At 36.1% G+C, this 13,236-nt stretch overlaps 1 protein-coding gene and 1 long non-coding RNA gene across 2 annotated transcripts; both read right to left on the bottom strand.

Moving 5' to 3' along the window:
• Nucleotides 1–459: 459 nt before the first annotated feature.
• On the bottom strand, nucleotides 460–2,210 carry LOC123209481. Its single transcript, XR_006501073.1, has 2 exons — nucleotides 1,751–2,210; nucleotides 460–1,021 (listed from the first exon to the last, which is right to left on the bottom strand). It is a non-coding gene; the product is annotated as an uncharacterized LOC123209481 (long non-coding RNA).
• Nucleotides 2,211–9,638: 7,428 nt separating this feature from the next.
• Nucleotides 9,639–10,142, bottom strand: LOC123208531. The gene is made up of 2 exons (XM_044626064.1): nucleotides 10,073–10,142; nucleotides 9,639–10,015 (listed from the first exon to the last, which is right to left on the bottom strand). The coding sequence occupies exons 1-2, from the start codon at nucleotides 10,140–10,142 to the stop codon at nucleotides 9,639–9,641; spliced, it is 447 nt and encodes a 148-aa protein (XP_044481999.1).
• Nucleotides 10,143–13,236: the final 3,094 nt, after the last annotated feature.

Genomic DNA, 13,236 nt, shown 5'->3' on the forward strand with positions numbered 1-13,236 from the left:
ATATTAGTTGATTCATTCTAAAATTGTCCATTGTGGTATCCAATTTATGTTGCTGTTTGGTTGATTTGTGTGGAATGGAGAGTTGAATGTGAAAACTTCTATTGCATTGCTTGATTATTGAATACAACAGTAGAGTTGAATACAAAAATATTGGCTGATACACTGGAAAGCAGGGGAGGTGCTGCTGAAATTTTCTCAGGTGCCTAACAAGTTCACAGCAACATTGAGAAACAGATCCTTGCTTTTAAAACATTAATTATTCAGGAGGCTATACTAGAACTGAGGCTCGGTTGCAAATGGCTGTCATTGTTCAAGTGGCATCAATGATGAAGATAATAATTTTATGATCAAATTTTATTCTTCCTTTTTTGTGTAGTAGTCCTCTAATTTTTATTACTATACAAAGTTACGGTTTCATCAAGACCCATAAATAAAATATTAGATGAGAAAAGAGGCCGATATGACAACCAAAATTTTATTAAAAATAGAAAAATTACAGGTGACTGAAATTCAATTTCTAAACAGGCCAAACGACTACTGCTGTTGACTGCTTCACTTACAGACTACCGTCTACCAGAGCACCTCGATAGCTGTATGTGTATGTATCCATAAGAGCAGCAGATGTAGCATGTAACTCATAGTCTGCCACACTGCAACACAAACCTTTGCCTTCGTTGGATATCAACAATTAAGCAGCTCAAACTATGCATTTATGGTGACTTTTGAACTAAGGCCAAATCACTCCACTGGCATATCCTCTATACCACACCAAAACCAAACATGTGCTTCTGATGCAGCACTAGAAAATTGCTGTGTGGGCTGCCATGTCTTACAGGAATAGCTTCCATATAACGCCCACAATTACTTTCTTCAAAACTAGTACAGAAACAACTGTTTGAGTACATCACCACCTAAAATACAGAGCCAATAAAGCAAATAGCTCACAGTAGAGCTACAGCGACCAGGAAGAATGAAGCTCCACCAAATCCTACTTAGTTATCATTCAGAAGCGCCTTCAAACCTAGACAACACAACTATCATGATAAGTAATATTTTCAGTTTCTTTCCACGCTTTTGACATAAAAAAAAAAAAAAGAACGATTTATATTCGACCTTTTAATCCAAGTATGAAGTACAAAAGATCCCAGATCAGAGGAAATATATATCCCTTATTCTTCAAATTAAATGATTAGAGCATCTTGAAATTTTCTAAACTAGTGTTTTCAAATGCTTTACATGAAAAGAAATTTCTTTTCTTTTGATCAAACGAAGTTAAAAATGCCCAGTTAACTCAAACTTTCTTCCGATAAACATTTGTAAATGGTTAGAGAAATTTGTGTTCTCGTATAACATCGATGAAAAAGGAATTTCAGAAACAATATGTTTTCCAAAGAATTTTTAATTTAAAAAAAAAAAATCATCAAGAAGACTTGATAGCTAATTTCCAGAAATTTTAATTTTGATTTTTTTATATATTGCTTTAACTCGAACTCACAAACCCTAAACGTTAATTAAAAACTCACTACTATCATTATAAACCCTAATTAAAAACTCTAATCGTAAATTTTTAAGTGCTATTATAGAGATTGATTTCACTGGCAGCCCTAAAACGTTGAACATCAATTTGGATTAGAAACCCTAATTGTAATGGCTAAGTTCAAAACACCGAAAAAATAAAAAAGGGAAAGGAAAGGAAGAAGATAGATAGACAGATATCCACTAGTTAATTAAACAGATGAAAATGGCATACCCCTGAATTAAAGGTTCAAAGTTGAGGATTTTGCCGTTGAAGAGCCGCATACAAATAGAGAACCTTGGCCTTGACCATGTCAATGACTCGATTAAACATGATCAACTCTTCTTTGCTAAAATCGTAAGAATCGTAATCATCAAGAACAGCTTGAAGCCAAAGACTACAGGACTCAACAGAGGAAGCATCGGCCAAGAACTTATAGGCCTCCTCAAAAAGACCTTCACGCCTCTTATTACAACGTTTATCGATCTCTGTTTCGTCACTTTTCTCTAGCTTTCTCTTCCTCTCTCCGCCCATCTCTCAGAGTCAGACTCTCTCTTTTGCTTTTCAAGAAATCGCTAACACAAGAAACGATGATGTGTTTTCAGTGTTTCACACATAACATATACATAGCACTTAGAAAGGAACGTTGAAATTTTGACCCGCCAAAAAGACCAACGGTTCCTTATTTTCAAAATTTGAAAGAAAGGCGGGAAGGTACTTTATTTATTTTTTTATTTTTTTGTGTGTTTTACAAATAATAAATAAAACGGTAAAAGAGACGGGTTTTATACTGCTTAAGGAAATCTTAAACGATGCCGTCTTTTCTCCGGCATTTCAATAGGCCAAGAGACTTATTCCCGCACCTACTTAGACATTTATTAATTTTTTAAAATCTAAATATTTATATATCCATTAGTTATAGTTATTATAATCAAAGATAAAATCGTTATTTAAAATTTTTATTTAAATTAAAAAAATATCATTTTTTCCCCCCTCTTAATTTTAAAACTAACTATTTCCCTTATAGCATAATTTTAAAAGATTAATCTTTCACTCTCACCATATATAGATTTTAAGGTTTTATATTTTAGAATAAACAGTAACTATTGATTCTAAAAACTTCATTCAATCTTTCCAATGATCATTCTTCCCGATGTTTCTCTCTGATGGCATCTCCCCACCTTTTTGGTGGTTTCAAGTGTGAAAACCGCTAAAAATCCGTTTGAAATGGCTAGATTTTTGCGCATCAATCTATAAAAAAATCGCACAGATCTGTGATGATGCATAGATCAGTCAAACGGTCTCGCACAAATGTCGACCACATCTGTGCAACATCGTTGGACCGATCTATGCATCTGCCAATGCACAGATCGTCGCACTGATTTGTGTAATTTTTACACAAATTCGTGCATAAAAATCTGACCATTTCTATCAAATTTTTTATGGTTTTCGCATCAAAAAACCACTAGAGAGGGGGAGAGATGCCATCGGAAAGGAATACTAGGAGGAACAGTAGCTAGAAAGATAGAATAAAGTTTTTAAGGTGTAAATATAATGTTTTAAAGTTTGAGGGAGCTATACCATAATTAAAAATCAAGCAAAAAAAAAAAAATTGAAAATCAATCTTAATTTTAAATTGTGAATAATTATGGGGATATTAATTAAAATAGGCACCTGCATCCCCGCCTAAACCTTTTTCGGCAATAATTACTCCATTTTACCTTTTTAAGCAAACCATCTGTTTCATTCCAAAAATACCCTTCGTCTAATTTCTCACTTTACCGTAGCATTTCCCCGATTAATTGTTTTCATTTCACGAAAAGCATTAAAATTAAACTACCGTAATATTTATAAATTAAAAAATAGATTAATATTTTATAAAATAATTTATTCTTATATATAAAAAATATAATGTTTTTCTCTAAATTATTTATAATGAATAAAATTTATAAATTTAAAAATAAATTAATATTTTATAAAATAATTGTTATATATCGAACACGTTAAGTTTTTTTCTAAATTATCTATAATGAATAAAATATATAAATTGAAAAACAGATTAATTTTTATAAAATAATTGATTCTTTTATATCGAAAACGGTATGTTTTACTTGAAACGGTGCGTTTTCTTCTCAGGTTGCGCAAAGATATTCGGGAATTTGGAAAGGGGTGCGGAAACCTTGTGGAAAGGGGTGTGGGTGCGGGACTCTGGAAACGGGTGTAGGAATTTCTGAAAGGGTGCTTGGACAGTGCAGCAGTTTCTGAAAGGGTGCGGGAATTGCTGAAAGGATGCAGTAGTTTCTACAAGGGTGCGAGAATTGCTGAAAGGGTGCGACAGTTTTTGAAAGGGTGTGACAATTGCGAAAAGAGTGCGACAGCTTCTGAAAGGGTGCGGAGAGGGTGCGACAGCTTCTGAAAGGGTGTGACAATTTTTCGGAAAGGGTGCGACAGTTTTTGAAAGGGTGCGGCAATTATGGAAAGGGTGCGACAATTGTGAAAAGGGTGCAGCAATTGTGGAAAGGGTACGGAAGCTTCTGAAAGGATGCGGTAATTGTGAAAAGGGTGCGGCAATTACAAAAAGAGTGCGACAGCTTCTGAAAGGGTGCGACAATTTCTGAAAGGGTGTGACAATTTCTGAAAGGGTGCGACCATTTTTGAAAGGGTGTGGCAATTACGAAAAGAGTGCGGCAGCTTCTGAAAGAGTACAAAATTTCTGAAAGGGTGCGACAATTACGGAAAGGGTGCGTGAATTTCTGAAAGGGTGCATGGATGGTGTAGTAGTTTCTGAAAGGGTGCAGGAATTACTAAAGGGTGTGGTAGTTTCTGCAAGGGTGCGAGAATTGTTGAAAGGGTGCGACAATTGCGAAAAGAGTGCGACAACTTCTGAAAGGGTGCGACAATTACAGAAAGGGTGCGACAGTTTCTGAAAGGGTGCGACAATTACAGAAAGGGTGCGACAATTATGAAAAGGGTGCGACAACTATGGAAAGGGTGCGGAAGCTTCTGAAAAGGTGCAGCAATTGCGGAAAGGGTGTGGTATTTTCTAAAAGGGTGCAACAATTGTGGAAAGGGTGCCACAACTTCTGATAGGGTGTGACAATTTTTGAAAGGGTACGGCCGTTTCTGAAAGGGTGTGATGATTACGAAAAGAGTGCGACAGCTTTTGAAAGGATACGAAAGTTTCTAAAAGGGCGCGACCATTACGAAAAGGGTGCGACAGTTTCTCATGGGCTGTAGCAATTACGGAAATGGGGCAGCAGCTGCTGAAAGGGTGCGACAGTTTCTAAAAGGGTGGGTAATTATGGAAAGGGTACGACAGCTTCTGTAAGAGTGTGAAAATGGAGCGACAGCTTCTGAAAGGGTACAAGAATTACTGAGAGGGTGCAACAATTTCTGAAAGGGTGCGTGGAACTGTGCAACAACTCACTGTTGGGCGCGTGACCAAAGTGCGTTTCAGTTAGAAACTAAACCCTAACTTTTTCTAATAACTTTAATATTGCAAATCAAAACTTCAACCAAAGTTCGACAGTCTCGACAAAACCAAAATTTCTCACACTCGATTCACCGTTAGAATACCGTCGTTGGAAAACTACGGCAATGTTGTTCGAGTCGTCTCAAGTGCGTATTTGTTGTTACCATTTATTCGGCATTGTCACATTGTATTTCCGCTTCGGCTTTGGCACAATGTATGAGATTTAGGTTTTTGTTTGGTTGGTTGGATGTATGTATATCGATTGGTTATTGTTTAGGGTTTGTGATTGATTTGCTGGTTTAACTATATTAGTTTTGGATGTGATTTTGCCGGATTTATTATGTTGCGTTGGTTGATTTCACACCGCTAACACATTCATGCACCCTTTCATGTTTCGTCGCACCCATTAGCACTTTCACGCACCCTTCACTCGTCGACACACCCCTTACCAGCACTTTGACGCACCGTTCACTCAACGACGCACCCCTTACCAGCACTTTGACGCACCATTCACTCGTTGACGCACCCCTTACCAGCATTTCCACGCACCCTTCACCCATCCACGCACCCTTCACTTAGCCACGCACCCATTCACATGTTTGTCGCACCCCTTCACATGTTTGCCGCACCCCTTCACAGTTTATCGCACCCCTTCATAGTTTGCCACACCCTTTCACATGTTTGCCGCACCCCTTCACAGTTTGCCGCACCCCTTTGCACATCCACACACCCCTTAACATTTTCCCGCACCTATTCACGCACCCCTTAGCATTTTCCCGCACCCTTTTGCACTTCCACGCACCCCTTCATATATTTTCTCACATGTTTGCAATTTGTTGGATTATATTAGTTATATTACCTGAGCCTTTCAACCTTTTCCTTATTTTTTTGAACATGTTGATTGCTTTTTAGGAAAATGGAGTTAATGAAATTCCTGGGGAAAGGAGGTATAATGACAGCCATTATTTTTTGGCGAAGTTAAAAGTTAGAGGTCATGTGGAAACTATCAAAGAAATCAGAAATGCCCTTACAAATGCCCAGAAAAAATTGTTTAAAACATGTTGCTTCGGGCAATTTTTAAAGATGGAGACTTTGAAGCATAGTTTCAGTTTATTACATTCTGTGCTATTTCGCCAAATCAACAAAGGAGTGGTGGGAGAGGAAATGTGGTTTCGGCTTAATGGGGTGGACTGCAGATTTGATCTTGTTGAATTTGCTCTAATAACAGGATTAAAATTAAGTAGGGAAATGGTTAAAAGGAAGGTTATAGGAAAATCATGATTGAAATCTTAGTATTTTCCAGGTAGAAAGGTTGTTACCTATGGTGATTTAGCAGCAATATTTAAAGAAAGAGTATGGATTGACAATGATGATGATGCCATTAAAATATCTGCTTTATATCTACTTCATTTTGCATTATTGGGATCCGACAATAGAAAAACTATTCCAGAGAACATTTTAAGTATTTTTGATGATTGGGATACTTTTAATTTATATCCTTGGGGCACACTTGTTTGGAGGATGACAGTAAAATCTTTAGGTGATGCTTTGCTAAAACAATACAATGAAGTTTTCAGATTGTATCCACCAAATTCAAATGACATCCCAATATTAACTTACGGTATACGAGGATGTACCTTAGCATTTCAGGTAATATTAACCCCTTTTTAATATTTCATAAGTATCTATGTTTGCTCATTTTATTTATTTACTGTATGTGCATTTTTGAATGACAGATTTGGATATACGAGACGCTTAATAATTTGGAAAGATTTGTGGTTTGTAAATGGTTAAAACAATCCCTCGAATGTTGAGGTGGAGAAGTTTAGAAGTTCCAAACTAGGAGGAGATGGATCGTATTTTAAACTCTTCTGAAGTAAGTTCTTATGCATGATACATACTTTATTATTAGTTCATTTTAAACTTCTCTTAATAAACTTGATTTGAATATCTTTAGGATGTTGTCACCTCTCGTATGATTGCATCCAAAGTTGAGAGGCAATCATCGTATTACGAAGATGTTATAGATGACATTGATGATTTAGAAGAATCTGATACTACTTCTCCTATCGCACCTTCATCCCTCCCAAACATCCAACCTAGTGTAACATCCCCTCCAGATATCCAATATGCACCTATAAGTTGGAGTACTCCTGTTCGTAGGCGACGAAGTTCATTTATAAGTAGTCATGTGTCATCGCCTCAACCGGCTGAAGAAACACATACTTGTAATATTCCAAGTGCATTTACCCGGATAGATGATGATAAATTTGATAGACTTCAAGAGCTTCTACAAGGGTTTATGCAAAAAGTTGATGAACGACTTGAAAGCATCGATGAACGGCAAACACTACTTGAAGCACGTCAAGCATCCATAGAAGCCAAATTGACCGAGCTTTAACATAAGCACCATTCAAACCCACCAAGCCCAACTGAAGTGGTATATATTTAAACTATATTCTGATATATTACATTTTTTGATAATTGAATGATGTTATTTTGAAAATTGATAAGTGTTTTGTTTTTTATTTTCAGGATGAGCCAACAGAAGTTCTGTTTGAATATTTTGATCAGTTTGATACGGATATCCAACAAACAATGGATGTCACGAATAAAACTCAAATAGAGCACCGTTCCATTACTCGAAGGACATTACGCGGAAGGATAATGAAGAAGGGTAAAGCACTTCGGAGCCCATACACTGATCCTTTTGAACATCGTCGTGCACGGGCGGTGTTACAGGCATCCTGCAAAGAGGATATGGAAAATAATATGTGGGAATATTTGCAATGGTACGGGGACCCTCCAGAATCGGGATTGGGTAACACTTATTTATATGGGTCATGCGATAAAATAAAGTGGTGGAAGCTATTATGTGAAGATAACCATTGGCTCTTGGATCAGGTATATTAATCTTCAAAAGGCTAAAGTTACATTATTTTTATATTATATTTTTATTTTATAATGTTTGCTAATCAGTTTAATATTATTTTACTTTTCAGCATATCGATAGTTATTTAGTGGTATTACGACATACATTTCCATCCGCTAAATGGACTTGTGTCGAAACTTCTTTTGATGGGTGGTTACCGCATATAATAAAAGAACGAGAAGATTATGGGTTAGATAATTATCGATGGCCATGATTATTATTAGATCCGATTGAAGGGATAAATGATCCAGACTTACATAGAGGTTATATCCCATGGGCTAACGTTGATCGGGTTTGTATTATGAATCTTGATATTTATATATTCTTTTGGTAAAATATATTAGATAAATGCTTGGACTGATGGTAATGAATTTATTTTATTACAGGTTTATATTCTGATCAATTATGATCTCAACACTAGGCATGCGGTGAATTAGACCTAAATGCTTGGACTTTGACGGTGTATGATTCATCGAAAGCATTTTTTGACTCTACAGAGAAGTTTTTGGAGGCTATGAAACGTTATTCTTATCTTCCGTCTATTATTAATGCGACCAACTATTGGGAGTTACGGGGTCTTGAGCCAAAGTTAGAACCATTGACTATCACGAGATGCATAGATGTGCCACAACAAGACACTGCCTCTGGTGACTGCGGGATATTCTCATTATATATTTTAGAGTATCTCGCCACTGGCAGAAGATTAACTTTTAGGGCATCGAATGCTTCTGTCATGCGTTGTATGGTTGCATCCAAAATATGGAAGCATGACGGGAATACAATTCTTTGATTTTTTGTATTATATATAAACATATGAATATGATTAATATGTTTTAGTCATATGCATGAGTTGATTAATAACATTTCAGGTATTTGATATTACATATTTTGATTGATATGTTGATGTGGTTGGAGTTTGGGTTGACGGATATATATATATATATATATATATATATATATATTGGAGTGCAGTTTCTTTTGGATTTGCTATATACAGGTTGGCAATTGTTGAAAATACAGAGGAGATGCTGCCGAATTTTTTACGTAAAAAATTGCCTAAATAATTATATTAATTTGTTAAATTTGTATTCCTATTATAATAAAATAAAATAATACTTAATTACATATAATCAATCACATAGTGATATATCATTTGTATATTCAAAAATAAATATGCATAATACTACTCATTTTATAACATCAAAACATAAATATAGAATAAATATAAATCTTTTGACTTTAGGAGGAGGCATCAATCAACCCACCTTCCACATTCTAAATATGGCAGCTACTACAACAACTATGTGTTATTCTTCATCTTCCAATATTCTATTAAATATTTAAAATTTTAAACTCAACTCCATACGTAAAAACATAATAATAATTGTAGAATTTATTAGAAACAGTACAAAAGAAAAATAAATGGAAAGAAATTGCTTAAAGTAAAGATATCCCTAAAGTAAATCATCACTTAAGCAAATTAAATCCACCATTGATAATTAACATAACCCCTCATGAAGTTTGACTTGCGAAAAGGAAAAAATTGTCATGAATCAGAGACCAAATTGTCATGAAGATGTTGTAGCCTCAGTTAAGGGATTTGTACAAACTAAATGTGTGTGCCCTTTTTGATGACATCTGCTACATTCAACTTGACAAATTTCTTCTCCTTCTGACGGTCTTCGATTATATTCTGATGGACGACCAGAACGTCGCTGTTACATTTGTGGTGGATTAACGATACGGATATCTTCAGGTTGCACCCATTCGGAAGAATCACCCAAAGGTTCAACAGCCTCCCGGTAAACAGCTTTCCAATATTCAGTTGAGTAATATTTATTTACCCAAGGATAACAATTTGAGAGGTTTTGAAATCTGGCAATTGCCGCAACATGCGTGCATGCTATCTGTGATAGTTGAAATTTTTTACAACTGCATTCTTTTGTTGCAAGATTGACTATAGCGACAGATCTACCAGAACTATACACTTTATATCTATCAATGGTTATTGGTTTGACAATCATAGTAGCTGATTTGCGAATATGATTGGCTAACTTTTCTTCAGCCCACGGAGTCAGAGGATGAGTACAAGTATCTGAAAGATATTATAACATATAAAAAATTAGAAAATACAAATATTTATGGTTTTTACCTATCATATTGCGAAGAGTAACAAATTTAGGAGGTTTGTACCTGTCATATTGCGACGAGTATAAAACCATTTTTGTAAAGTCGAACGTAGGAATTCAATGAGCATAACCACTGGCAATTTATGTGCATGTCATGCTAAAGCATTAAACAATTCAGCAATATTTGTGGTCATAATGTTATATCGGATGCCAGAAAAGTGAGCACGAGCCCACCGTGCATAGTCGATCCCTTCCAAATAAGCAGTTGCAAGGGGGTTTTTAGCTTTAATCATATGCAAAGCCTCCTCAAAATCCTCTGTTTGATAAGCCTTCGCCGCTCTCCAAAATAATCCCTCTATATGTTTTGTTTGCTTGTACCGAGCATGCATATTTCCTTTTTTATGATGGTTACACCAGCCATGATGTGCATTCAAAAACACCTCTCTCACAGAACGAGTGATGGCTTGGTCTCTGTCTGAGATGATTGCTAGATTAGTGAGATCGCCAATACATCTGTGTAACGCTCAGAGAAACAAGGTCCAAGTTATCATTTCCTCCCTTCCGCCAACTCCGAACGCAATTGGATAAATTTGATTGTTTCCGTCCTTGCCCACAGTAATAAAAAGTATACCCAATATCGACCTTTCAAAAATGCTCCATCAATACAAATAACAGGACGACAATACTCACGGAATGCTCTAATAGAGCATCCTAAAGATATGAAAACAAATTGAAATCGATTATCTGAGTCAGTTTCAATTTGTGTAATAGTACCAGGGTTTCGTTGTTGAAGGTTATAACAAAATAGTGGTAATAATCTAAAAGACTCTTCTGGTGAACCTCTAATTTCGTTCAACGCCCAATTCTTTGCACGCCAAGTTTGTGCATAAGATATATCAATTTGAAACCTATCTGTCATATCTGTTATAATTTCTTTCGGCCTATACACACGATCCCCAGCAGTAAATAAGGTCTGTAAGATTTTTTCAAGTGCCCTTTTACCTGCTTGCCTGTGGTGAGGCCTTATGATATCCCGAGGACAAGTATGTGTTCCTAATTTATGTAACATAAATATATCGCTATTACTTAACTTGACCCCTCCCGCTTTCCATTTGCATTGTTGATGTAAACATTTTATATCCCATCTCTTCTTATTTGAGCTCGAGACCTTGAATTGATAATCATTTTCTATTGCATCTCTATATAATGTATCTTTTAAAACTTGTTTAGATACAAACTGGTCTGTCACTTTGAATTTGTCGCCTGATGATGCAACAGTATGAACTGCAATTCCTTCATTTTCAACATCTCTGTAGGGTTCTGGACCACTAAAAAATGGATTGCAACCAACTAAACTTTCGGGTGCTGTCACTGATGTACCAACCCCTACATCATCAACAACATTATCACACATTTCCGCACCATTATAATCTCTATCACCCTCATTATCAAAACCACAATATTCATTTTCTTCTGGAAGGTTAATATCATTCCTTGGTAAATCATCTGTTTGATAACAACCTTCAAGTGTACCCCATATTGGTTCTGGGCCTCTTTCACCATATGCCAAGTCTTGAGAAAAAGGATTCCAACCAATATCATTCTCAATACCATCTGTATTTATCCTGCTACTTTCTAGAACACTTTCTGGAACACTTTTTGGTACACTTTTTGGTACACTTTCTAGTTGTGTATATATGTTATCCATGGAATGAACTTCGGTTGATGGATTTTGTTGGATCCCTTAATGAATCTCTCGATCCAGTTATGAATATTGCTAGTAATTATCTCAAAATTCATTTTGCTGTAAAACCATTTCAAGAAAAAAGGGAGACTTTTTGCCAGACTTACATAACTGCATCATCATTCGGATATCATAATCATCTTTCAATAAATAAGGTGAATCACTAAACTTGGTTGGATTTGGCATAAAAATTTTAATTTCATTGAAACTTTGATCGATACCTAAACGACAACATACTCCTTCTTTAAATCTTTCGTAATTGATTCTTCTATTAGCTGAAAATAATTTCTGAAATCCACCGATATATTTGAGGTTATTACCTTCATCATTACATCATTCTCCTCTGAATCCTAGCATAAACATCACTCCTACAATTCTTTCTGATGGATGGATTCAAAAACAAAAAGGTGAGATTGAAGTTATAACAAGTAAAGAAAGAAAGAGATCTTTGTGAAATAACAATAATTTGTTTCTGGAGGAAGTAGATAATCGTAGTTTTATTAATATTGCAGTAAATACTTTCATTTGCTGCAAATCTACCCTAACTAAATATTAATGAAGAATTGAATTCTCTTCTTATAAAAAATAATTATTAACTTCTTAATAAAGGTTTTCATTAAAGATGATAAGTTGTGCATGCATGCACACGTCTGAACATTAGGGTTTTCACGCACCCGTTAGATTATAATGCAATGCACCCATCCACGCACCGCCGCACATTTACACGCACACTTCCACGCACCCGTTCAGCAATTCCTGCACCTTCAGCGTGCCCACAATGCTTGCCGCACCCTTTCTATAATTTCCCGCACCCTTTTAGAAACTAACGTACCATTTTAGCAATTCCCGCACCCTTTCAAAAACTACCACACCCTTTCAGAAATTCCCACACCCTTTTAGAAATTCCCACACCTTTTTGACAATTCCTGTACCCTTTCAGAAACTACCGCACCCTTTCAGTAATTCCCGCACCCTTTTAACAATTCCCGCACCCTTTCAGAAACTGTCGCACCCTTTCAGAAATTGTCATACTTTTTTGTCAATTGCCACACCCTTTCAGAAACTACCGCACCCTTTCAAAAATTGCCATACCCTTTCAGTAATTCCTGCACCCTTTCAGAAACTACCGTACCCTTTCAGAAACTGACGCACCATTTTAGCAATTCCCGTACCCTTTCAAAAACTGTCACACCATTTCAGTAATTCCCACACCCTTTCAGAAACTGTCGTACCCTTTCAGTAATTCCCGCACCCTTTTGACAATTTCTGCACCCTTTCAGAAATTGTCATACTTTTTCGTCAATTGCCACACCCTTTCAGAAACTACCGCACCCTTTCAGAAATTGACATACCCTTTCAGTAATTCCCATACCCTTTCGGTAATTCTTGCACCCTTTCAGAAACTATCGCACCCTTTCAGAAATTGTCGTACCCTTTCAGCCA

This window comes from Mangifera indica, chromosome 2, assembly GCF_011075055.1.
Source record: "Mangifera indica cultivar Alphonso chromosome 2, CATAS_Mindica_2.1, whole genome shotgun sequence".
In the NCBI taxonomy this organism is placed as follows: Eukaryota; Viridiplantae; Streptophyta; class Magnoliopsida; order Sapindales; family Anacardiaceae; genus Mangifera; species Mangifera indica.

What these genes read in the sequence shown, in the direction of transcription:
- LOC123208531 (XM_044626064.1), bottom strand. Translation starts at nt 10,142, where the DNA reads ATGGTTTTATACTCGTCGCAATATGACAGGTACAAACCTCCTAAATTT. An exon ending in TACTCTTCGCAATATGATAG is followed by an intron (nt 10,016 to 10,072) that starts GTAAAAACCATA and finishes AATATCTTTCAG; the next exon opens with ATACTTGTACTCATCCTCTG.